Source organism: Pygocentrus nattereri, chromosome 9 (assembly GCF_015220715.1).
Source record: "Pygocentrus nattereri isolate fPygNat1 chromosome 9, fPygNat1.pri, whole genome shotgun sequence".
In the NCBI taxonomy this organism is placed as follows: Eukaryota; Metazoa; Chordata; class Actinopteri; order Characiformes; family Serrasalmidae; genus Pygocentrus; species Pygocentrus nattereri.
This window is the reverse complement of record NC_051219.1, coordinates 14,037,262-14,062,995: the sequence shown is the minus strand read 5'-3', so window position 1 is coordinate 14,062,995 and position 25,734 is coordinate 14,037,262. Positions and strand designations below refer to the sequence as shown.

Genomic DNA, 25,734 nt, shown 5'->3' with positions numbered 1-25,734 from the left:
TCTAAAGAAGTATTAAACTATTCTTTTCTGTTCTGTATCAAAGTTATGCCTTGTAGACCACTGTGGTCATCATTTTGTAGTTGGCGCCATGCTCTTATGCCCATATTAGGAACACCAGGTATAAGCCCCATTTCTCTATGGCCAGAATGAATAGGGTTTTCGAAAAGTCGTCTCTACCGCACCCTGTGTAAAATACAAATGTTCAGAACCCGATACGTTTAGTCTTGTGAACATTTTTTTCCCGAATATCACTGGATCCTCTGAATTATGAGGTTCTTGAGGATGTTGAGTTATGAGGAATCTTCCAGTTAACACTAAAGCAGCACTCCTCTTTTCAGATGATCAGCACTCCTTCCCCAACTGCCCTCTTGTCAGTAATTCTCCTCTGCTGGACGGAGGCAATTCAGACACTCTGTCCTTTTAAAGGATGAAAGCTAGTCAGTGATTTCATTAGGAACATGTGGAGTCTGCCCAGACCTCCAATGTGTGTGGAACTGCACACTGAGCAAACAGCAATGAATCTCCAGCTCTGATGTGTCCTGCGGATGTTAACGACAATGCTAAAGGTTGAGCCGAGCCCTTAATCACTTTGCCTTCATCTGATATGCATGAGCTACCCCAGATGCAGTGGATAGCGCTGAGGTAGCAGTCCAAAGCTTCCACATTTTAATCATCAAATCTAATGAGATTAATGATTAAAAAAAAAAGTCAGGGCTTCTTTATCTTGGTGCAGAAAGGGATGGAGGGAAAACATCTTTTTTGGCTTCATGAGCGTGGTCTACTTGCCAATTTTCACTATTGATAAAGCAACAGTATGCAGTGAAGCGGATATTGTCCAGGGAGACATCAGGAAGCTCAGGGAGATTCTGTTTTTTAATCAGGTTTTCAATTTGGCCCTGATCTTGCTGTTGTTCACCCACAAACACACATGCAGCACGCTGCCACACTTTCTTTATTTAATTTCCAGTCAAAACAGCCATTAAGGAAAAGTTATTCATTTTTTTAGTCATCCATTCAATCTTAAAACCAAGCAGATACAGCTGTGTCCTCCTGCTGCTCCCAGTGGAGTCACTGACGTCATGCTCCCCTTCAAAGACATTCATATCCACACAAGCAGCTACCCAAAACTCACCTCAGCTGCCTTTAAATTTCTTTCTCAAGAGCATTTAAAAAGACCAAAGGAGATATTTTGAGTAGATTAGATATAAGATGATCTGTTTTCATGAGGAAGAAAACTGGAGTTCAAATAATTGTTAAAAGATACAGAGAAAATGGGAATCCTAACAACCATGCAAAACCTGGAAGACCACCAAAAGATGTCACTTTTGAGAGAGAGGAGAAAATCAAGCTCCACGAATATTTGTACTAGAATACTAAACTGTTTTATGGACTGATTAGTCTAAATTTGAGATTACTCGGATCACGAGAGGCAGGAAGTGCAACCAACTTCTAAGATTGAACTTGGTGTGGAAAAATGTCCCTGCAGATTTCTTTGAAAAGCTGAAAGAAAGTCTCCTGAAAAGAATGGAAGCTGCAATAAAGATAAAGAGTGAACACACTAAATACTGAAAGATTTGCGATTGTAGCATTGGCATAGAGACAAGACACAGGAGAGGCCATACGTAGCACTGAACTTCATCACTAGCCATACACCCTTCACCCTCACGGTGACCACCAACCCGCACAAACTAAACCCACTCCCAAATGCAGAACAACATAGTAAACAAATATATAAAAGAGTTAAACAAACACTGAGGTCATGCTCTTGCCATGAGCCTTCACATGTGACTGTCTGCATGACCACACCTCGAGAATCTCGGTGGCCTGGTCAGCCAGTAGCAGGACATTACAATATTATTATATTGTTATAGAGCTTTTGTGTAATTTTTGTTAAATATATTTTTCTGCTTTTGAATAACTTGTGTTGTAGGACCTTTTTCACTGGAAATTAAATGAAGGGATGGACTTTTGCACAGGACTGTACATTGCAAATTCCAGCCATGCAAGCTGATTGGTTGAGAAAGTGTACAACTGTATCATTCCGCTGAGATGCCGTTGCTAAGCAATGACTTCGACAGTTGTAGGAGTCACTCCCAGCATTTTAATGATGATTTTACTTCTTACTCTGTGCACAAACAGAAAATGGATACTTAAGATCACATTTGACACACACAGCCGATTTGGTGAGAATCTGAAGATGAGACTACGCTAAATTCCCAATCTGTTATCACCACTGAGCAGCTTTTCAGCCAGCAGCTGTGATAGAAGAACACCTAAATAACCTGGAATCAGCTATAAATGAACTGAATACCATTCGCCAAACAAACTGGGCTGTAAAACATTTTACAGACTGGCTGGAACAAAACAACATTAATATTGATCAAGCAAAAAATGACAAAACTGAGCTAAACTTGATATTGTGAGGCTTACTGCATACTGTGCAGCAGTGGGCGGAATTACTTTGAACTAGCAACAAGCTGCTTGTTAAGCAACTATAATTTGGCAGAAGGAATTGCTAACAAAACATATTAAATGACACGTTCACAGCCCGGTTTATTAATTTCTTACTTTGTTTATTTACCTGTTGTATAAAAGCAATAGAACAATCAAGGTTGCATGTTGTCACCAATAACATCACGGTTGTGATGTTATTTCGTGATAACACACTCCCTCTCGTGTTCTGTTGCTTAAATATCTATTTTCGTGGACAATTTGTGTGAGCCATCCTCTAGGCATTTGTCAGTGGTGAGTTTATGACCACAAGTTTGTTCTTGGCTGGTTTGGGTAGTGGACCACTCTCAACGTAGCAGTGACATTGACGTGCAAATAAGGCCTGCACCAAACCAGCACCATATCAGTATTACTGCTGTGCTGAGAGTGATCTGCATTAATTTTGCAATGTAAGAATAGATTAAAAACATTAAATGTACAGTATATAAGGATCATTCTACTGAACTGGTTCAACGTCAGAATTGGACACACATTTGAAGCTTTTAACTGACTTGGACTGCAGTCCTTTTACTTTGAGTGACCCTACACCTTAATACCGTTTATTTTACTCAATTAAATGACTGATCATTCCATTTTGTTACTAACAAAGCATTCACATTACTACTGAAACTTCACTTGATGTTTCAGTAGTGACTGTTTCGGTGGCTAATTTTGGGCGGAACTCAAAAACACTAGTCTGTACATGACTAGAAAATAGAACGTTGAACAGCTGTACACACTAAAATCATCAGTCATTTTTGTGTTGTGAGAGTTACCCCGCTACTCCTTACTGTATATGTATATGTTTTGCAGGTGCTACACATTTGGAATAGGGCAGGGAGCATGCAGACGGCTCATAGAGGGTCTCTCCTCTGCTTCCAGAGGCACTGCTGAGTTCCTGGCAGAGGGAGAAAGACTGCAGCCCAAGGTTTTCATTCTCACTGACATGTTTATCCTCCACTGTGACAGCCGGCTATTCAGAATGTCACTGCTGTGCAATTACAGCCTGGATATAAATTGTGGAGTCCCCACAACTATTAACAATTAACATTTCATTCTGCTTAGTTAAAATGTAATTTAGAATAAGTGGTCAATCCAGACAGCACAGATCTTTTTCCTCCCCTTTCTAAGAGTCAATGATAAATGCACATCAACACTACCTTTGAGGTGTTTGCAGTCACTGTTTTCTGTAATGTAAAGCCAGTTTGGTTGCATATACAGTATATTGTAGCTGGCATATGTACATGATTTGTACATGATGAGTTGTGTAGTTTCTTTATGTGTATTACACTTGGTGTGAAAACACAAGACGTATAAACTCTCATTTGAGCCATTTGCTTGCTTGTTTGTGGTTTTGTAGATGATTAAGTGCTTGAAGAAATCCATGGCACCTGTTTTGAGTGACATCTCCATCGAATGGCTCTATCCGGAGACGAAGGAGGTGTTACTGTCTCCAGTGGGGACGACTTATCTGTTCCCTGGTGACCGGCTGATTGGGTACAGCGTGGTGTGTGACACTACCCGCTACCACCCCAACCCCAAGTCTGTAAGTACACTCCAACAGAGCACAATAAAACCACTCAGAACAGAGTGTACGCTCCAACTGAGGGCAATAAAAGTGAACCTGGATCTCCCCATGAGCATTAATTACAGGTAGAAGAACAACAAAAAAGGGTTAGTGTCAATAGTATTTATGATTTCCTGCACATTCATACATTCAGAAGTTTGGAATCTTCCAAAGACATGCAGTCAGGCCAATTGGACATGCTAAATTGCCCCTAGTTGTGAGTGTGTGAGTGACTGTTTGTGTCTGTCTGTCTGCCCTGCGATGGACTGGCGACCTGTCCTGCCTTCTGCCCGAAGACTGCTGAGATAGGCTCCAGCATCTCCCCGCGACCCTGACGGAGAAGCGGCTTAGAAAATGGATGGATGGATGGATGGAATCTTTTGCCATATTAACAATATTTGCTATTTTATATAGAATAATAACTATGTTAACATATGCAATTATAACTGTACTGTATAATAGTACAGACAGCACAGCTTCCTAGTGACGTACAATGTATCTGAAACCAAGTTAGTTGCACAGAATGAGCATATTAGACAAGTTACACATTTTTGTGCAATTAAATTGGTTTTATATGATTGTAAACATTGATTACAAACATTTGTGCAGCAGATACAAACTTTTGAATGGTAATTTATGCTGTTAATCCTTTTATTTGTTGCCAGACTCGATTGCTAGGTTGCTGTGGTATCCAGGGGTTGTTAAGGTGTTGGTAGGCCATTACTTTAGCATTCCAGATGGTTGCTCAGGTGTTGTTAGGCCAGTGCTATGGTATCCCAGGTGGTTGCAAAGTGTTGGTAGGCCATTGCTGTACTATACCACGTGGTTCCTATGCACCCCATGATGCTTTGACTTATGGACAGAACGTCTGTCATACATATAGCATCATAATGTGGTAGAAATGTGGAAATAAGTAAAAAATATTCATTTGAACGCTAGAAGTGTCAGAAGGTTAGATGCTTGAATGCTTGAGTGCTGACGTTTGTATTCAATCCATCAGCAGAAACCTGAACCTTTTAATTGAAACCTGAAGAGAAACATTTTAGTAAGAAAATTGTATTTATAGCCTACACAATTTACTTGCCCTAATGAAGTCGATTTCGCTTTTTAATTGTGTTTACACTGAGAGGCAGAAAACCATACAGCAATGGCATTACATAGCAATGTGTAATGTAGAAATCTTTAAAAGGTTTTTTGAAACTGGCACTACAGCTCAGCCCTACATTGGATTTTGATGTCTGCTCCACTTTAAATATAGACATTTTAAGCTTGTAGGAGACTTGCAGGTAACATTCATTACTTTGAAATTTTCAACTAACTCCTACTTTGAAGTCTGCATCTTTTATTATTGCAGTGTTAGCCTGTTAGCTTTCTGTTGACCTGCTCAGCCTACTTTACCGAGGGCAGAATATCGAGTTATAAAGAGAAGAGAAGTGTAAACCAGTATCTGTTAGTAGATGTTCAACAGGCAGTTTGCCATCTGGTTGCAATTTATGGGCACATGTTTCAATACTAACAACTAGTCGTTTTCAATGAGTCTTTAGCCACATTGTCTTGAAGCCACATTCACCAGTCTGCTGAAGTTTTACACTTTTTATGCTCGTAACGCTGTTCTTGCCTTATTTTTAAAACTTCACTTGCTTGTAGCGACAGCCACAAGTCATCAAGTTATCGGCCCTTGGGTGCACATATTTGGTGAACCCCTACATAGCTACCTTTTTCGGGGATCAGTGAATTTTATGAGATATCACAGCAGGTTACGTGGGGGCTGAGCAGCAACATTAAGCAGGATACTGATAGCAGGGTTGGGCACATCACCACTGTAAACGCATATTTGTATTTACTATTTATTTATTTATTTTTGAAAGAGCATTTTTGCATGTTCCAGCCAAGCTGCATAGTCTGGAGCTTGTAGAGTACAACACTTAAATCTAAGTGGTTCTAGAAGCAGACCTCTTGAATGAAGTATTTCTATTAGGTATTATAGCTTAAGGTAACTGGCGCTTGTTGCAGGCATGGAAAACACTTTATTTCACTTATATCTTCCCTTTGAAGTAGGCAGTTCTCTCTAGCCTGAAAATTTTGACCCGTGAAAATGGAACCAAAACATTGTAGAATAATTAAACCACCAATGGCAGGTTTGCTTTGTCAAGCCAACTTAAATAGTTATACAGAAAAGCTTATTTTTGTGGCTGGGTGTGTGGAGGAATGATGTGTCTGGAGGCTGTTCTGCTGCATTGCAAAGGGTGTGTGGACATGTCCCACACCAGTGGAGTGGATTATGGCAAATGCAGGCGGGGTGGACGAGGACCATAGGCATACACTAAGAGCCCTCATGTTATTGGTATATTGAATTATAATTAGTTATTCTCTTGCAATTAGTTGCTATCACTTAATCCAGGCAAGTACTTTGTATTATTAGGTTGAAAATTCAGATTTCAGATTTTCAGAAAATTCACTAATACACTAAATTCACTATTGTAGCAAATACTATGATCTCAAAAAGACAAAGCAATGAGAGAGTACAGGGTGGAGTTACCCAGCATCCTTGGTGAGTTAGTTGAATATTGTTTATTAGATCTTTAAAAACATATTCATGGTATATATGGATTAAATGCAAGTTTGGATGCACTTTATATGTTTTAGTTATTCTAACCATTAATGTGTTTTGTGTCTTGGTTGTAACAGATGTATAGTTTGGTTTGTTATTGTTTCACTTATGTTGATATTTCAATCAAATTTAAAAATGAATAATAGTGTAGTTACTTAGACTTAAAAGTTAAAGTTTCTGCAATAATATAGTTTATGTGATGCATATGTATACTTTGTGTGTATTTAACTCCAGATAACTTAAAAAAAATAGTTTTCATGCTTAATTAATTTGCAGTAATGAGTTACCTGTAATATACGCTTAACCTTCATAAGCTTATAAGCGTAATCATGGTTTAGAGTGTAGGCAAAGAGAGTGGGTGTCGGTGGGCATGGTGTGTAGTTGAAACAGGCAGGTGCAGGCAAAAATAACACTAGGTTTTGTAGTTAGATGTGGGCAAGAATTACACTAGATTTTGCATGCACAGGTGGACATTATTGGTGGTTGAAAGCAGACAGCTGCGGGCATTAATAATCAAACCCCTGACCTCTACCTGCAACTTTATGATTGTGTAGATGAGGCAGTTTACCACCTCAGCTCAAACCACAGCTTCCACACTCTTCAAAATATAACCACTGCTATGTTGGCGGGGTTCTTCTGACTTTGAGGAGCAATTGGAAACTTTGGTTGCATCCAGGACCCCATTGCCCTCATTAAGAAACCTTTAAGGCAGTGGTCACTTTAAGGCAGGGCTCCTGGAGGTCTACCTTCCTGCAGGTTTCACCTCCAACTCAAATATAGTACACCTCATTCAGCTAATCATGGACTTCTGAAGGCAATAATTAGACAGATCAGGTGAGGTTAATTAGGGTTGGAGCTAAAGTCTGCAGGACAGTAGATCTCCAGGAGTAAAAGTTCCTGACCACTGCTTTAAGGTATTTTATGAATCACAGTCTCAGAGGCAGAACTGCTTAATTACATTTAGTCAAATTATTTTTATATATTTTATAATAGTCCTTTAGCAGCTTTCCAGAAATCCAGGTCCAAGCGCCCAATAGTGAAGTTAAAGTCTGAGATTAAGTTTATACAAGTGGGATTAAACAGAGATAATCGGATTATATAGTGGAAAGGTCAGAAATAAACCAGTGACCAATGTTAAAAGTCTGCTAGATCCAGAGGGACCACTGACTGTGCTGGACATACACAGGATGTTGGAGGTATTAGAGCATGGCAGCTGATATAGAACCAAAAGCAGATTCCTGAGGCAGCCAAAGGCCCATGAGGCTTGTTGGAACCATAAAGATTACAAGGTCATGGGGGATGTACGACAGACATTGATTACAGACTCTGGAGCGTCCAGAAAAGGTTACAGAAGGCCAGAGCTTCAGGTGAAGTTATTGGAGGCTGGTAATCATCTCAGAGAGGATGAAGACAAACATGACAGAACACAGGAACACAAAGGCTTTAATCTAACAAGACGAGGGCACACAAAGCAAACAGAAAAGACAATAACAAGAAATTGCTAGAACAGTACAATGGTACAGAAACCTAAGGAGGCGCTCTTGTTGTAGTACAGCTACTGTAGCAGCCAAAGACACCAGATTATAAAGAATTACTATTTTTTACATAGAACAATAGAAAAGACATCAGAACTATATAATAACTCATATGGAATTACACAGAGACAAAGATGTGTTAAAGAAATTATAGCTATCTTCTATTTTAGGATTTTAGTCAGCAATCACATCATCAATAAATACAGGGAAACCAGTTCCACTGACAGACATACATGCCCACACCATAACACTACCTCCACCATGCTTTACAGATGAGGTGCTTTGAATCATGACCAGTTCTTTTCCTTTTTTCCTATCATTCTGTTACAAGTTAATCTTTGTCATATTTGTCCATTGGGTGTTGTTCCAGGCCTTTCAGATGTTTTTTTTTTCTGGTTGGAGGCTTACTGTTTGTTCATGTGGTAAACCCTCTGTATTTACTCTGAACAAATCTTCTCTTGATTGTTGAGTTGGCGTAGACTGATCTACCTTCTGGAGGTTCTTCTTGATCTGGCCAACTTTTGTAAAATGTTTTTTTTTTCACCTTTTCACCTTACATCTGCTTACTTGTAAGTGACATAATGAGGAAATAGTTCCTTAGAACAGCTAAGAAGCCAGTTCTTCAGTTACTTTGGAGTCCCCCAAAATTGAGGGGCAATATGTGTAAATGGTTGTCATTTCTTCACTGTGCTCCTAATGTGTATGTAAATACCCTCAAATTAAACCTATTGAGCTCATGTTATTGAATTTCAACCAATAAGCTGTAGTAGACAGGTAAAATAACAAATCCTTGTTTGATGTCCAAATATTTATGGACTGTATTTTAATGTTTTGAATCATACACTGAAGGTAGGACAATACATTTAGGCTTGATTCAGGTCTCAAGAAATCCAAGTAATTGCTTTTTTGAGTGCTTCCGTACATAAGATAAACACAAGGACTCATTTTTCACAGGACATGATGGGGCATTTACTAACATGACAGTTTGAACAGGTTTATTATAACCTGAAGTTATTGCTACTGTTTGTTTTATAGCAGGTAAAAGCCACCAGAATCTAATGCATGGTAGATTTGCACAGGAATAAAATGACACCCACCTGCCTTAGTAGAACTAATTCTGTATAGAAATTTCAAGCTTTTAGGCATTCTGAAGCGTATATAGTCAGGTATGTCCAGTAATTTGACTGCTTCTGTAGAGCAGGGTTAATTAGGACTGTAATTAGCTACAGATGTCAGTACAGAAGCAGAGCATTGGGACATGCCCATGTCAGGTGTGTGGCATATGTAAATAGCCATAAGCAGCCAACAGGTTTGACCCACAAATCCGGAAGAATGACAGCAGGGGCACCCTAACAGGACCTCTACTTTTTCCATATTAGGCAACCCTGCAGTGATGGAGAGGAGGCTGGTCCAGGCAGTAGCATGAATTAACGTATAGTTACAACAAAGTCACAAGTTAAATTACCAGTGTGGCTGGGACAATACATAAGAAGTATTGTGTGACATGTTATTATTCATTAAAACAGATAAAAGTCCACCAGCTACTACTGTTTTTAGCTGTCTTATGTCTTGTACTTTTGTTCATTTTTATACAAGACAGTATGTCTTACAGTCTTACAATCTTACAATCTCTACCAAAATCCATCGATTTTCCAAAAAATTCTACAAAATGCTCTGTTATAAAGAAACCTACCGAGTACGAATTGTTCACAGTGGTGGTGATAGGAACCAGAAGTCTCTATGCATCTGAAAGCTCACTCACAGAGCGTAATTAAAAGTAAAATTGTTACGGATACGCTGACGGATGACTGAGTGATTGCTTTATGATAGTTTTGAGAAAAGATTTTGTAGCATCCTGTCTTGCACTGTCCTTGTCTTATTCTGTTTCAGTCTTTGTTTTGTTGATTTTCTGTGCCATGTGCTTTTGTTTGTCTTCTATCTTGTGCTTTTTATTTACTTGTGCCATGTGCTTTTGTTTTTGTTTTGGTCTGTGTCTCCTCGCTGGTCCAGCCTTCTTGTCATTTGCCCCACCCTCTCCTTATTCCTAGGTGTTTCTTGTTTCCCCTTGTCTTTGTGTTTGTTCGATCCCTTTGTATTGCATTGTCTGTGTTCACTGGTCTTGTTGTTAGGTTTTGGTTCATCATGGATGAGCCTCTGCCTCTGTGGTTTTGAGGTCCAACAATGCACCTTAGAGTTTTTCCAGGGTGAAAAGTACATATTTGTATCTTTTCATATCCTAATGTTTTAAAACACAACAATAAAATAAAAGATGGGGTGTGTGGAATCAGTACAACTTAGAAAATATAATTTAAATGGATTATGGTACAATTATGTTCCATGTCTAAAGGTACTGCGATGTACCTTTCAGTGGGGACCACCCCAGTGTCAAGAGGAGTACTGGCCCAGTGACAGTTTCATACTTTTATTTCTGAGAGTGTACAACTGTGATAACCCAAAGCTTTACTAAAGAGGTAGGTTTTTATCTTAGACACCAACTCTGTGATTGATTCTGAGGCTGTACACTGACAGGAAAATAATTCCACAGCTGGTAATGTGCACCATTTAGCATTTCCCATCCTCTAATACACATTCAGCTCATCAGCTAATTATCAGGCCCTTCGTGAGTTGAAATCCCAGCACTGGGATTGAACACCGGTGCTTCAAGGACACTTACTTTTACCGTCAAGCACACTCTATCTGTTTTGCATTCCCTCAACACTCAGTAGGCCATTTCTCTTGACACATATCATCTGCCACATTTAATTCAATTCATTTTTCAAGACATCTCATTAACATTTCTGAAATGCCAAAATGTCAGCTTTGTTTAAGAAGCTGTCAGTAAAGAAAAGAAACCTCAAAATCGGGGATTAGAAGTGGTTAACAAGAAACAAATGAGCCACATTTTTCACAGAACCTAATTAAAAACAGGAATTTACAGGCTTCCAGAGAGTGACCTTTATTTTAACCACTTCTTCACATATGCAATTCACAGTGTTTTGGAGGTGCCTCATTTGTATGATGGAAATGTGTATGATTTACAAAACCAGAAGTGAACTGGATTTTCATCATTAGGTGAGCAAACAAGCTCAGCACAACCATTTCTGTGCAGAGATGTGATTGTTTTCACAGCAGAGGGTTCTTACAACCTCCCTTTCATCCCTTATTGCTTGCTAGCAGCTCAAACCAGAGTCACATTTCACACACAGAGCCAACAGTGTCCTAGTTTAGCTTATATGGGGAAATATTTATTTTTTATTATTTAAAATGGAAAATATCTCAGTCAATTTCCATTCTACCAGTGGAATAGTCTCTAGAGGGCCTGCAGAATGAGGCTACAATGTGGTTAACTTGTTAATAGCATTTTTTTCCAGTAACTTTTGCTGAATACATACTGTATATCAGTGAAGTTATTGTGATGTTAACAGGCCTAATCTACTCACAGTATGCTAAGAAAATACTGAAATATTGAAAGACTTCAGAATAACCAAAAATAAATGATTTCCATAGTCCTAATCTCTTTCATTCTATAAAAATGAAATTGGAGGAAAATAGATCATTATTAACTGCCAAATTTAAAATAGCTAAAGTTTTCTTTGTATATAATTGTGTTCCAGAGCAGTGGTCACCAGCCCTCTTCCTGGAGATTAATCTTCCTGCAGGTATCACCAAATCTAACACCTCGTTCAGCTAATCAGACTTCTGATGGATCAGATGGGGTCGATTAGATTTGGAGCTGATGTCTGCAGGCAGGTAGATCTTCAGGAGCAGGGTTAGTAACCTCTCTTCTATGGTTTGCTCTTTTTCCAGGACAAGCGACGACGCTACAGCATGATGCGCTCCAATGAGTCGGCCAGCTCCGTGTTCTACCACTCCCAGGAGGAGGAGCCTGGGAGAAGTGGCTCGGATGGACAGGGGCCTCCCAAAGACACAACGGGCACCACGTTTGACCCTTACCCGAGCAACATGTCTGAAAGCAGCCCTGTCACTGCAGAGCAGGAAGCCATTGGTAAGGATCCAGAACCTGTTCTAGAATGAATGGTTGACCGCCTCACAGGTCTCCTTTGACTTGTTGCCTCAGTGTTAACTAAAACCACAGAAAAGTATAAAGTATAAAAACAGTCTAAGCAAAGAGACTCATAAAAAGAGGCTCAGCAAATGTTCCTCTAAAAAATATGAGGTAAATAGTTTCACAGGTGAACTTAACAGCCTTGTAGTCATGTGATGGTGCAGTAAACGACATAATAACTCACCTCGTGTATAGTATTCACCACCTAACACCATTAGATGGTGGAAACTATACAAGAGGTGGGTAGAGTAGCATAAGCCCATACTCATGTAAAAGCACCATTATCTCTGAGAATAATGGCAACATGAGTAGAAGTACAACAGTAGCAGCTCAAATAACTACACAAGATCTGTGAAATGTATAGAACTGCGGTTGAGCTTCTCACTAAATCCAGCATTTGTTAGGACAGGAACTGAAGTTTGTTAGGCTCTGCTCTGTTTTTCATGCAATCTCTGAAAAAGTTCAAAAATAGGGCCTCAAGGTGTCCAGGTTTGAGGTTCATTATCCTGTGTCTGGATGATCCTCTTGACTAGACGCTGAAGTGTTCAGTTGAGTCTCCATGGAATGCATTCCCTCAGTTGAGGCAGATATAGAGCTGTTATAGTCCTGTCTCTGTCTTCTGCTCGAAAGGACTGCATCAGGGGAGAGTGCGTTCTGCATCTGTGTGTCTAACTACATATACAATTTCAGATGAATGAAGTTAGAACATAATGGGGTAGAACCACGCCCAAAACTCCTTTTCTACAATCTACGCCCTAGAAATGATCCCACTCCCTTTAGTTTCCTGAAACGGAAACTTTACTATCCAACTTCTCAGACACTGATCTTGCCAAGGATACCACAGCTACATCCGCTCACGAATCCAAGATCATGAGAAGCTAGCAGCAGCCTAATCTGGAGTTCCTTGATCTCGGCAAGCTGCACCAGAACTCCTGCCTAAGTTTCTCAGAGTTCCCTCGTCTCGGTGTTGGGTGTGGTCCATCAATGGTGCCACTGCTGCTTTACACACTGTTAGCACAGTTAAATTCAGATTGAGACGCAGCCTGTCTAAAACAACAAAACAGTCTCTTTGTCTTACACATCAGCGAGACTACAGATGAGTAACCACTAGTTAAATCCATCCATCCATCCATCCATTATCTTCCGCTTGTCCGGGGTTCGGGTCGCGGGGGCAGCATCCTAAGCAATGAAGCCCAGACCTCCCTTTCCCCAGCCACTTCCACCAGCTCTCCAAGGGTGATTCCGAGGTGCTCCCAGGCCAGCTGGGCGATATAGTCGCGCCAGCGTTTCCTGGGTCTTCCCCGGGGTCTCCTCCCAGGTGGACTCGCCTGTAACACCTCCCGAGGGAGGCGTCCAGGAGGCATCCTAACCAGATGTCCGAACCACCTCAGCTGGCTCCTCTCGACGTGAAGAAGCAGCGGCTCTACTCCGAGTCCCTCCCGGATGACTGAACTTCTCACCCTATCTCTAAGGGAGAGTCCAGACACCCTGCGGAGGAAACTCATTTCGGCCGCTTGTATTCGCGATCTTATTCTTTCGGTCATTACCCAAAGCTCATGACCATAGGTGAGGGTGGGAACGTAGATCGACCGGTAAATCGAGAGCCTTGCCTTATGGCTCAGCTCTTTCTTTACCACAACAGACCGGTAAAGAGCCCGCATCACTGCTGACCCAGCACCAATCCGCCTGTCAATCTCCCGCTCCCTTGTACCATCACTCGTGAACAAGACCCCGAGATACTTGAACTCCTCCACTTGAGGCAAGAGCCTATCCCCGACCCAGAGAGGGCTCTCCACCCATTTCCGCCTGAGAACCATGGTCTCGGATTTAGAGGTACTGATTCTCATCCCAGCCGCTTCACACTCGGCTGCAAACCGATCCAGCGAAAGCTGAAGTTCGCGGCCTGATGTCCCCAATAGGACCACATCATCTGCAAACAGCAGTGATGTGACCCTGAGGTCACCAAACCGGACACCCTCCATCCCTTGACTGCGCCTAGAAATTCTATCCATAAAAATTATGAATAGAATCAGTGACAAAGGGCAGCCCGGACGGAGTCCAACTCTCAGTGGGAACGAGTCTGACTTACTGCCGGCTATGCGAACCAAACTCCAGCTTTGTTTGTACAGGGCCTGAATGGCTCGTAGCAAAGAGCCATGTACCCCGTACTCCCGAAGCACCTCCCACAGAATACCCCGGGGAACACAGTCGAATGCCTTCTCCAGATCCACAAACCACTAGTTAAAATCAAAATCAAATCAAATCACGTTGTCACATCAACATGTACACAGGTTTGCAGATGGATGAAAATCTTAGGCGTGTAGCCTCTTGCACAAAATATGAACACACTGATATACACTAGTATTGCACAATTTTCCAGATATACAACTTTTTTTAAAATAAAAAGCTATAAAATATACAAATGTACATATTTCTGTATATTCAGTTTGGCAAGTCTCAGGTAGATAAAAAGAGATGCAGGATATTCAATGGTTAAAGTATTACTATCAATAATTGTCCATGGACATCATCATGGTGTTCAGAGGAAAGATGTAACGCCAGGCTCATTTACCGATACACTGGTACAGTGTTATTAGTGTTACTTAATGGTAGAGCAAGTAGTGCAAAATGATTTGTGAAGAGGTATAAAGGTTTAACCTATAATATCCATGTATTATATATTTTTCTCAAGTGTGAAGAAAAACATGAAACAAATTGAAAACAAAAAAAACATAATTATTAAACATTAAAAAATAATGCATAAAAAGTTGAACAGATGTAATAAAAGACAACAAAGAAACAACAACAAAGAAAACCAAAGGCTATACGCTTTTCACATGGTAAAGCAGAAATTAAGAAATGTAATGCTAATGAGCAAAAGTTGATTCCTTTCCTCACAAATAAACTTCTCAGAAAAGTGTAAGTACATCAAAGTAGACACTATGCATGTAACTGAGTAGATAACTAGTTGCTAGCCACCTTTGTATTGTATATCACTATGACAAGTAATTCACAATATACCACTAACTATCAGTGGTATACCAGAGTAGTGAACAGAGACATTATTCAGCTGCGTAGGACATTGGTCCTCCAGCAGGACACTGCAATTGACAACCCCCTGCAGTCGCAGTACACCAGTATGCATTTTCAAACACAGCCGGAGTTTCCTAATCCAGCCCTCAGGGACTCCTAACTACTGCAGTGTTTTGCTGTGTTGCAGGAATCAGGCAGTGCGTTTTCCATAGACTGATCAGACTCTTTTATTTCCCTTTGTTTTCAATGAGAGAGGCCCGCACTGACTGCTGTTTCTGCTCTGTTTTGGGTGCCCTATGTTTTATTCACCCTCTGTGGCTGTTTCTGCACTGTAAAAACTGATGAGTTAAGTCAGCTCAAATGATTTGAGGATGTTGATAACCTCAATTTTTTAAAGTTGGATTACTCAGTTGATTAAGTGACCCTTATTAGTCGCACAGTGGGGAAATTTCACTTCCGCAATTAACTCATCCATGCACAGTGAAACACCACATACACACTAGTGAATGGACACACACTAGGGCAGCAGTGAGCATACTTGCCTGGAGCGGTGGGCAGCCCTATCTGCAGGGAGCAGATTGGGGGTTAGGTGTCTTGCTCAAGGGCACCTCAGTCAGGTACTGTTGGCTTAGGGGATCGAACCAGCGACCTTTCAGTCACAGGGCTGGTTCCCTAACCTCCAGCCCATGACTGTGTATATTGCTGTATATTTACAGTGACTTCAGTAAAGGCAGTCTAACAGCTGACTGAAACCTGGTTAGACCAGCACTCAGATTCACATGATTAGACCTTTCACAAGGCCTAGAGTGAATGTTTTTCTCACAAAAGAAAGAGGGAGAGAAGGAGGAAAAAAGAGGGAGACAGAAAGGGCAGAGAAAGAAAGAAGGAAAGAGAGAGGGGAAAGAGAAAGAAAGGAAGAAAGAAGTATTTTAAGAGAAAGAAAGAAAGAAAGAAAGAAAGAATGACTGAGAAAGACAAAGAGATATATAGATAGAAAGGCAAACAAAAGGGAGAGAGAATTAAGAGCTAGAGATTGAAAGAGAGAAAGAAAGACAGATTGTAAGAGAGAAAAAAGACAGAGAAAGGGGAGAAAAAGAAAGAGAAAGAGAAGGAGAAATGGAGAGAGAAAGAGAGGAAAGAGAGAAAGAAAGAACAACAAAAGAAAGAAAAAGGACGGAATAGAGATATAGAGATAGAAAGACAGAAAGAGGAAAGAGAAAGAAAGAAAGAAAAAAGAAAGATGTAGAGAAAGAAAGAGAAACTGGGGGGAGCGAGAAAGAAAGATACCACAATACAGGCATAGAAAGAGAAAAAGAATGGAGAGGAAAATAGAGAGACTGAGATTGGAAGAGAAAAAAGAGATAGAAGAAAAAGACAGAGAGAAAGAGGGGAGAAAGACAAAGAGAGAAAGAAAGTAAGAAAGAAAGAAAGAGGGTCAGAAAGAGAAAAAGGAAAGAGAAAGACAGCACAAGGAAGAAAAACGAAATAAGAAATGAAAAAAAAGAAACGAACAAAGCGAAATAGAGAGAATGATAGAGGAGAGATGGGAAGGATGAGAGATTTGCTTGATTGATTGATTGATTGATTGATTGATTGATTGATAATGGAATCCTCATTGTAGGGGCTGATATGAGTACAAGGAGACGCGCATACAGCACCAACCAGATTGAAGACTATAACCCGCTGAAGAAAGCATACACCCCCAGTGACCCAAGCTCAGCAGTGGGCAAAAACCCCCTGAGGCGAGCTAAAGTCCAGGAGCTCATTGGCCAGACCAGCCCTGACCATGGGGCCCAGTGGAAGATGAACTATCAGGTCAGTAAGACTTTAAAAGGTTTGAAAGCAAAAGCATTCAAGCTGTTTTTCAGACCACTTTTAACAGCTTTCTCTCTAACAAATGATGAGGTCAGTGTTTGAGTGTGTCAGATTAGTACTGACAGGCTACAGCAGCCTTGAATATCTTCACTGAATACAAATACTACAAGCACAGTGTCACTGATGCGACTGTCTAAACTGTGGAGACGACTACAAGTGTGTTTTTTGCTTGTGTCTCCAAAACCTTGACAGAATTTCTTCCCATATAAAACAGCTGTTGTCGTACTACAGTGACAGCAGCACTGAATGTACGCTGTGTTCGAGTACTTTGTGTTTACTGTGGTTTTTAGATGCTTAAATATACATGCAATGTGTTGCTATTAATGTACATACATTCATGAAATACATTCTGCTGGTGTGGGTTCACGGCACTTTCCATGACAGGCTGATCAATTCTTCAGAATACTTCAGATCCTGATGCTTCTTTTTGCTTTAAGCAGTAATTAGAATATTCTCATGACTTTTTATTCAGATTTTCTGTATAAATCATAAAGAATCTTTTAACACACTGGTATTTGTTTTGGGACATTAGTAGTGTTGCGTTGGCACAAGTGGATCAGACACAGCAGTGCTGCTGGAGTTTTTAAACATCTCAGTGTGGACTGAGAATAGTCCATCAAACAAAACTATCCAGCCAACAGTGTCCTGTGGGCAGCGTCCTGTGACCATTAATGAAGGACTAGAGGATGATCAACACAAGCTGGGTACCAGCACAGCACACACTAAGACACTACCACCATGTCAGTGTCACTGCAGTGCTGAGAATGATCCACCATCCAAATAATACCTGCGCTGGAGTGGTCTGTAGGGGTCCTGATCAGAGGGTAAAAGGGGGATAATAAAGTATGCAGAGAAACAGATCAACTACAGTCTGTAATTGTAGAACCACAAAGTGCAAAATTAGTTAACGTGTTGTGTTATTAGTTTTCTAGACGAGCACCACTTTATATCAGTAACATTTAGAAATGGACGAATATTTAGAAAATGATCAAAATGAACCAATCAAAACTTTTCTTTAGTCATGGAACTGACCAATCAGATTGTGCTCTGTCATGATTGGCTCCTCCTTCTCCTCCATGTGCTTTTTGTTTACTTTTTATGTCTACCTGCTTCTTTGTTTTGTCTAAGTCCAGCCCCCTTGTTGTCTGACTCTGCCCCTGATCATTGCCACCAGTTTTCCGCCTGTCCCTCGTTATCCTTGTTTTGTATTTAAGCCCTGTGTTTGCTGGTCTTTGTTTGGTATGTTTCATGTTTGAGGTTTGATGTGCTGTATGTACGTTTGAAGTGTTTGGTCTTTTTCCCCTGTGCATTTAAATGATGTCTGACCCTCCTTATCTCCATGTTGGTTCCCTGAACCTGGACTGTCTCGACCCTGAGTGTGGATTTGCCCGTAATAAATCTTGCTTTTCTTCGCGTTTGCGTCCATCCCATCATCGCTCCGTGTTACGTGCTCTTTGGAACTTGCATGATGTTTTTCTTCTCGCTGACTTGTGAGAAGTCTTGGGCCCAATCCCATTCCTTATTTTTACCCCGTCCCCTTATTTTCAAGTGCCACCTTGCTCCTTGGAGTTGAGTTACACTAGGTAGTGGTTGAAATCTTCCCTTACAAAATGGGCCAACCCTCAAATAAAGAAGAACATTACATCACTAACAGGATGCTAACGCTGCTCTGCCTGTCTGCAGTGGTAGAAGAGGAGGGTAAAGCAACATTCAGGGCATCATATGTCTTCAAAGGAGGGGGCACAATTATTTATTATCTCCCATCCCTAATTCTTCGGTGATATGAAGCTGAAGTGCACCATTTATGCATCAGTAAGTGATGCATTTAAGATGGAACGGGAAATTCAGCTAGCTCTAGCTACTGAGACATCAGCAAACTACTAGTGATTTTTTAATGCTTATTATGAAGAAAAGGACCGTAATACATTATTACGACATTAAACTAAGATCATGCGATAGTTATTCTAATTTTTAATGGAGAAAATATTCACATTGGCGGCTTTCTTTGGTCGCTCATGCAGCCATCTTGCTGGTTTTGCTTTTGTTTTCATAACACTCTGTTTGGAGCGTGCCTCTGAAAAACTAAGTGGTAGCAGCAAGGGGTGAAATGGGACTGGGCCTTGGAATAAAAACGTAAGCGCATTTGTAGAGGTCAGTATACAGAAACAGCCCATTATGAATTCACCACAACACAACATTTGCAGGGCTGCAGGTAGATGATATCGCTAAGCGTGAACCGGGTAGATAATATCGCTAAATGTGAGTGAGTTACAAGCCAGATCTATGATGTGCTTCACATCTAAATGATGTCAAAAGATTAGAAATGAAGAAATACTATAACTCTGTCTTTTTTTGCACTGTACAATTAACCGACATTATAGTTGTATTTTATTAGCTTATGAAATTATCTTGCATAAACTTGGCACTTGCTTGGCGTTTAATCGTTCTTTTCAGCTGCATGATCTGACTCACTTCTTAAAGTTCTGTTTTAACGATGTTTGTCAATCTTATTTATGCAGATAAGGTGTCTTTGGCTAATCTTTCCAGAGCCATCTGCTACAACGAAGCAGCTGTCACAATAATAAGAGACTAAAGTTTGGAAAAGCCCTGAGGATTCAACTGTTTTTTAGCAGGAGTGATTTGATCTCATTTTCTCAGCGCTGGTCTGGAGTCGGAGTAATTCAATCTTCTTTCTGTCACATCTAAACACAAATACAACTTGGGCTATTTACTCAGTGGAGGGTTATGTTAAAAAAAAGGAATTCAAAAAAGGTAATTCGGTTCTCAAATAGAGGCCTGGCTTTCAGGTAGAGGCTGTTAATGACATTCTGTAATGCCTGGCCACACGCTCGGTAATCCAGAATCTCCTTTGGCTCCACTGACAGTGAGGCAAAAAGGTTATTGGCTGTCAGAGGGAGATGCGCCAGTGTTGAAATTGCGGGCGGCAGAGGAGAGATAATGAGGTGACGAAAATATGCCTGACCCAAAAGAGGAATTTCAATGCAATCAAGAACACAAAGCAAGAGTGAAATCCTCCTGCTTCTTCTATCTGCTAACAAGGGTCCCACTCATTTTCTACACCGCAATCAGACAAACCCTGAGGAGGTTTCTTCACACATGAAGAGAATGAGGGGTACATGTGTGTTTGGGCCTCCTAATGGCCCTGAGTGTGCTCCAGGCAGCCTCTCTAGTCAGAAAAGCAACAGCTGAGAACATGTGGGCTACATTCAATGCTAATTGTTTCCCTTTCTTGAGACTTTAGTGCAGTGCAGAACACCCCACCGATAAATCCAGTACAGGAAAAAAAAGTCATAAATGGCTCTTGTCACGAAAAGCAAGGTTTGTTCTGAAAATCTGGGACAAAGACCCTTAATGGATCATATCATTTTCTGCATCAAGGTGACTTTAATAGAGGGAACATATCAATAGCCTTGCTCAGGCTTTTTCACAGCATGAAATGTTTCATTGAATGAAAAATAAAAGGAAAAAAGGCCCAGAGGAATATTGCAGAGTAATACTGGCAATAATAAAAGCCTTTGATTTCCCCCTCAATGAGTGTAATAATGACCTTAATGGCACACTTAAGCAGGCAGCTTTTCTCCACCTTCAAAAACGCTGTCTATGTCCAGGTGAACACTGCCAGGGCTATGACTCAAAGATGTTACCATGAAAAGGAAATGATTCTGCATGTGGTATAATGAGCTTTTCCTTTTTCCATATTTGAAAATGAAAGCAGGGCCTAGTTGTGGAAGAAAAACTCAGTATAGTATAATATCGCAATATTTTAGGTTTAGAAGTACAAACACAATTCCAAAACAGTTTGTAAATGCAAATAAAAGAAGGAAGCAGTGATTTGTGAATCCACTTTGACCTGTATTTAAACCAAAGCAGAACAAAGACAAGATAGTTCATCTTATATCTTATCGACTTCTTTGGTATTTGTAAATTCACAGTCATTCTGAAACTGATATTTGTTTCAAAAAAGTTGGGATGGGGCAATTCAAGACTAGGAATGTTGTTAAATGTTGTTATATTTGGCTATAAAAGGAGCATCCAGGTAGGGCCTCATCCTTTATGAATAAGGATGGATTGAGGCTTGCTTTGCCACAAACTGCATCAGCAAATAATCCAACAGTTTAAGAATGTTCCACACTAAATGTTTGCAAGGATTTTAGGTGCTTCACCCTCTACAGTGCCTAATATAATCAAAAGATTCAAGGAATCTGTGAAAAGCAAGGCCAAGTGCCTGTGACCTTTCATCCCTCAGAAGGCACTGTATTAAAAACCGGAATGCTTCTGTGATGTATATCACTGCATGGGTTTGGGAATACTTCGGCAAAACATTGTCAAAAAACACTGTTCAGTGTTGAGGCATAGCAGAAGCCATACTGTATAACAACAAAGTCTAGAAACACTGCCGACTTCTCTGGGCTCAAGCTCATCTGAAATTGACAGCAGAAATGTTCATTGCAGTCTCCCAAGTCAATCTTTTAGATTTGTTTATGAAAATAATGAATGTTTTTATGGGCCAAAGAAGTAAACAGCTGTTAGCAGCAAAATGTTCAAAAGCCAGGGTCTGTCATGGCATGCGGGGTGTTGGTGTCCATGCCGTGGGTAACCTGCACATCTGTGAAACTGTTGTTAAAAGGAAAGATGATTCAACACAGTGGCAAAGATGCTCCCATCCCAACGTTTTTGGAACGTGTTGCAGGCATCATATTTTGAATGAGCGTATATTTACAAAAAAAGTCCACAAGGTAAAACATCAAATATTGTGTTTATGTACTGTTATAAATTTAATACAAGGTAAACAGAATCACTGCTTTCTGCTTTCATTGGCATTTCACATGCTGCCACAACTTTTTTGGCAGTGGTTTGTAGTATTGATACATGGAGGCCATAGTATAGTAAATTTATTGTTTTATTATTATATGTGTAATGTGCATTAAGCTCTTTTTAGATTACCAGATTACCAAAATGCATTTGTTTTAACCCACAAGATACTGTTTCTTTTTAGTGAGACCAAAGTGTCTTTTAGTGAAGGGATTAGGGACGGTTAGATAGTGTAGTGGATTACACTCTCCACATGTGAGAAAAGAGTTCATTATCAGGTTTCAGGCAGGACACAAAGTCAGTGAGTCAATCAAAAGTTACTTCCATGAAGTGCTCTGCCTTCTCTTAAACAATATTATGCACACTACAAAACTTTGTCAAATTCTACTCATAATAAAATATCTTCTCTTCTACTTACATCTAGCTTTAGAGTTCCATACCTGACAATCCACATCTGACTATTTATCTGACTCAAAAACAGAGCTTATGATACAGTTGTGATGAACAAGGAACATGAGTTGGGTTCAAGTACGAGGTCTGTTTATTAATGCAAATACAAGAATCTTTGTCAGAGACCACAGCAGAGGTCAAGGCACACAACACACACATATCAGTAGTCCTGAACACAAGTTCTAAAACAGGTTGAGTAATAATAGAGAAGGAAAGAAGAAACAGATCAAGACAAGATTAGAAAACAAGGCCTATAATTAAGATTGAATTACATCAAGACATGATATTTTGAGAACAGCAGACAAAACAGGATCTATTTATACAGAATCATTATACAAATTTTTTTGGCACTAATTGTTTTGATGTATTTTATTCAGAGGGAAATGCTGTACTTATTGGACTCAGTTCAACACAGTGCTTTTATGGAATCATAGACTTTACTGAAATGCCACTATAGTACTGTATCTGCTTGTCATGCAGCCCCAGCTGGCCAGCCTGTGTGCCACGTCCTCCAGAGGGCAAGGTGTGGTGGGACACAGACCTGCACAACTTGAAGAACCTCACGGTGACCCAGAGCTGGAGCAGACTCAGCCTAGTCCCAGCGCACAGCCGGCCCAAACACATGGCCCAAACGTTGAGGAAGGCTCCAGATCGTCCACTGACAGCCCATCACTGGGCAGTGTGGGAGAGGCAGGTCAGTCTATTCACCACAACTCTGAGCTTTATATGATTGACACTGTCATTCAAATGTTTCTGTTTTCAATAATATAAAACTAATTAAGTTGGCTTGACAAAGCCAAATTATTGTTCTTTGTTTTATTTATCTATACATTTTGGGCCATTTATCAGCAACATCTGTAGATACTGAAACATATTATTGCTACAATGGCTTAATGTGTTTTCAAGAGCTTGAAACAGACTCAGTACTAAAATATAGACCACCCCCATCCCTAACTGTACTGTACATTTAAATATACAGAACAGCACAATGTAATGTCAAGCTATGCTCATGTGTGCCAGAAAAAAGACTGTATGTAGGTCAATACTGAGGGCATGAATGTGTGTGAAACACCATCTTTACCTGCGTCCCAGTGATTTATTGATGCGATGACACAGTGTATGGTTAGCATCGCAGCTGAAAGTAATTGTTAGCTATTCCATTAACCTTCACAGTGAAAGACATTTAAAGCAATGGAGGAATGCAGGAAGAAATTAGTGGGTGAACAGACGGTGCAAACACATACTCATTAAAAAAACACAGAAGCACCAGTACATTATTAAAAGCATGACATTGTAGAATACACAAAAGCCTCCGTTACATCACATCAGCCATTCAACTAAAAATGATCTGGAAAGATGGATTACGCTAGCCTCAATAGGATGAATTCATGTGTCAGAACACTCCCTTCATGTACTGTAAACACTGTGAACAGATGTTCTCTCCACTGTGTTTGTTATCAGATGGCTACACTCACCAGCTTTGCGAAGCAGAAACGCCTCAAGATCCGCACACCCTGGACTTCAAAGCCATGGGGCAGGTCAAAGGGGACTGTAAGGCGGTCGTGTCCGGCCTGCTGTGTGGAAAATCCATGAAATGGGAGGTGACCTTCGATATCGAACCCTACCTGAAAGGCCGAGAGCGAGAGGAGAAGGTCCACGAAGATCTGTGGAATGAAACCTTCCATCACCTTGCTGCACGGTCCATCATTCAAGACTTTGAGCAGATGGTTGACAAGGAATGTGAGATTGAGCACGGTACGTCGTGAACCCATGCAGTCCTGCTGCATTCAAGTCACAACAGGGAATAGGAATAATCAACAGCTTTCCAAGCTGTAATTCCCACTTGGAAAGTCAGAGCGTCTCAGGAGCTCTGACTTCTCCTGGTTACATTACTTCAGCATTTCTGAAATTATTGTGTGAAGTAATAACATGTTTAAAGCTTTTTTACAAGAGTTTCTCCTTACGTTTTATATGCCATAAAAAAACCTACCATCAAATAAATGGAGTTGCTCTGTGCAAAATTGGGTCTTCATCAAACAAGCAGTAGTTTACTCTAAAGCTGGAGTCGTCTATACCTTCTCACTTGGAAGGCGGGATTTGCAGATTTCTTACTGCTCAAAAGAGAAAAAAGCCCCCCATACCAAAGAACATGCTACAAGTTGTAATCTAATAAAAGATTATGAACCCAAAGGCACTGAGTTCTTGCTCATGCCTTTATTCCATGTTAAACAACTAAACCTGACCACCAAAGCTCTCCTTTGATCATAGTCTATTTTTGGTTGTTGCTTTTACCATAGCAACATTTACACAGACTATAGGGCAGAAAACCTTACACTTTTTAACCCCAAAAGGTAAACACAGCATTGCACCCTGCTCGACTGTTCCTGCAGATTTGGGAACTGAGCTCAATCCTAGCATAGGCTGCTACGTATGTAGCTAGTGAACTGTGTAAGTAGTAAAGTTGACCATGGTAAAAATACAATGAGCAAATCTCAATCTTTAACTGTCCCCCCAAGCATATACACCTAGTATTATAGAAGGTAGGCCTGTGGTCAGTTAACCTTTACCTGCAAGACAGTTAACTCAGCCGACATAAATTAGAAAATAAAAAAGAAAATAGAAACAAAAATGCTTTTGATTATGGTAACTACAGTGAAGAAGCCTAGCTGGTGGTTGTCAGCCTCACTATAGTGATATCTGGGACAAAATACTTCCTCGCGGCCTATAATTTGATGATATTATGTAGCTGTATGTGCATATAAAGTGCTTTATACTTGTAGCTGGCATTGTAATTACTCCTTTGATCAGCCTGCGCTTCTCTGGTAGATTTTCTTCTTTTTTTGTTTTCCCTCCTGATAATGAGTGTAGAGAGGTTGGAGACAAATGCTGTGTTGAAGAAGGTGCTTCATGGATAGAGGGACTAGAGGTTCATGGCTAAGCTTGCATTAGGGGGGCCTGCGGCCATGGCTGTCCAAGAGAATTTTAATGGCCCCATAATGTTCACCCTTCACTTGAACTAATAAAGTAATGTAGCATTAAACTACATTCAAATGCTCAACATTTCAAAACCATAACATTACATTTTCTGGATTTTAGGTAACAACTGATACAAATTCATCACTTTCCTCTGCTAGCTGGCTCACTAGCATGCTAAAGGCCACACGGCTAACAAGAACGAAAAGGCATGATTCCACACCAAGTAGATAGAAAGACAAAGCTCACATATGTTGTGTATGTTATGCTCAAAGTCCTTAAAAATCTGTTTTGCATGGCA

At 40.4% G+C, this 25,734-nt stretch overlaps 1 protein-coding gene across 1 annotated transcript in view; it reads left to right on the top strand.

Annotated features, from left to right (window-relative positions):
• Positions 1 to 25,734, top strand: part of vwa5b1 (von Willebrand factor A domain containing 5B1) — a 95,197-nt gene that overhangs the window by 51,101 nt on the left and 18,362 nt on the right. The window contains exons 11-16 of the mRNA XM_017707854.2: positions 3,304 to 3,418; positions 3,851 to 4,036; positions 12,011 to 12,209; positions 16,924 to 17,117; positions 22,941 to 23,154; positions 23,922 to 24,215. Of these exons, the coding sequence (XP_017563343.2) occupies positions 3,304 to 3,418; positions 3,851 to 4,036; positions 12,011 to 12,209; positions 16,924 to 17,117; positions 22,941 to 23,154; positions 23,922 to 24,215 (1,202 nt within the window). The remainder of the gene's footprint in view (positions 1 to 3,303; positions 3,419 to 3,850; positions 4,037 to 12,010; positions 12,210 to 16,923; positions 17,118 to 22,940; positions 23,155 to 23,921; positions 24,216 to 25,734) is intronic.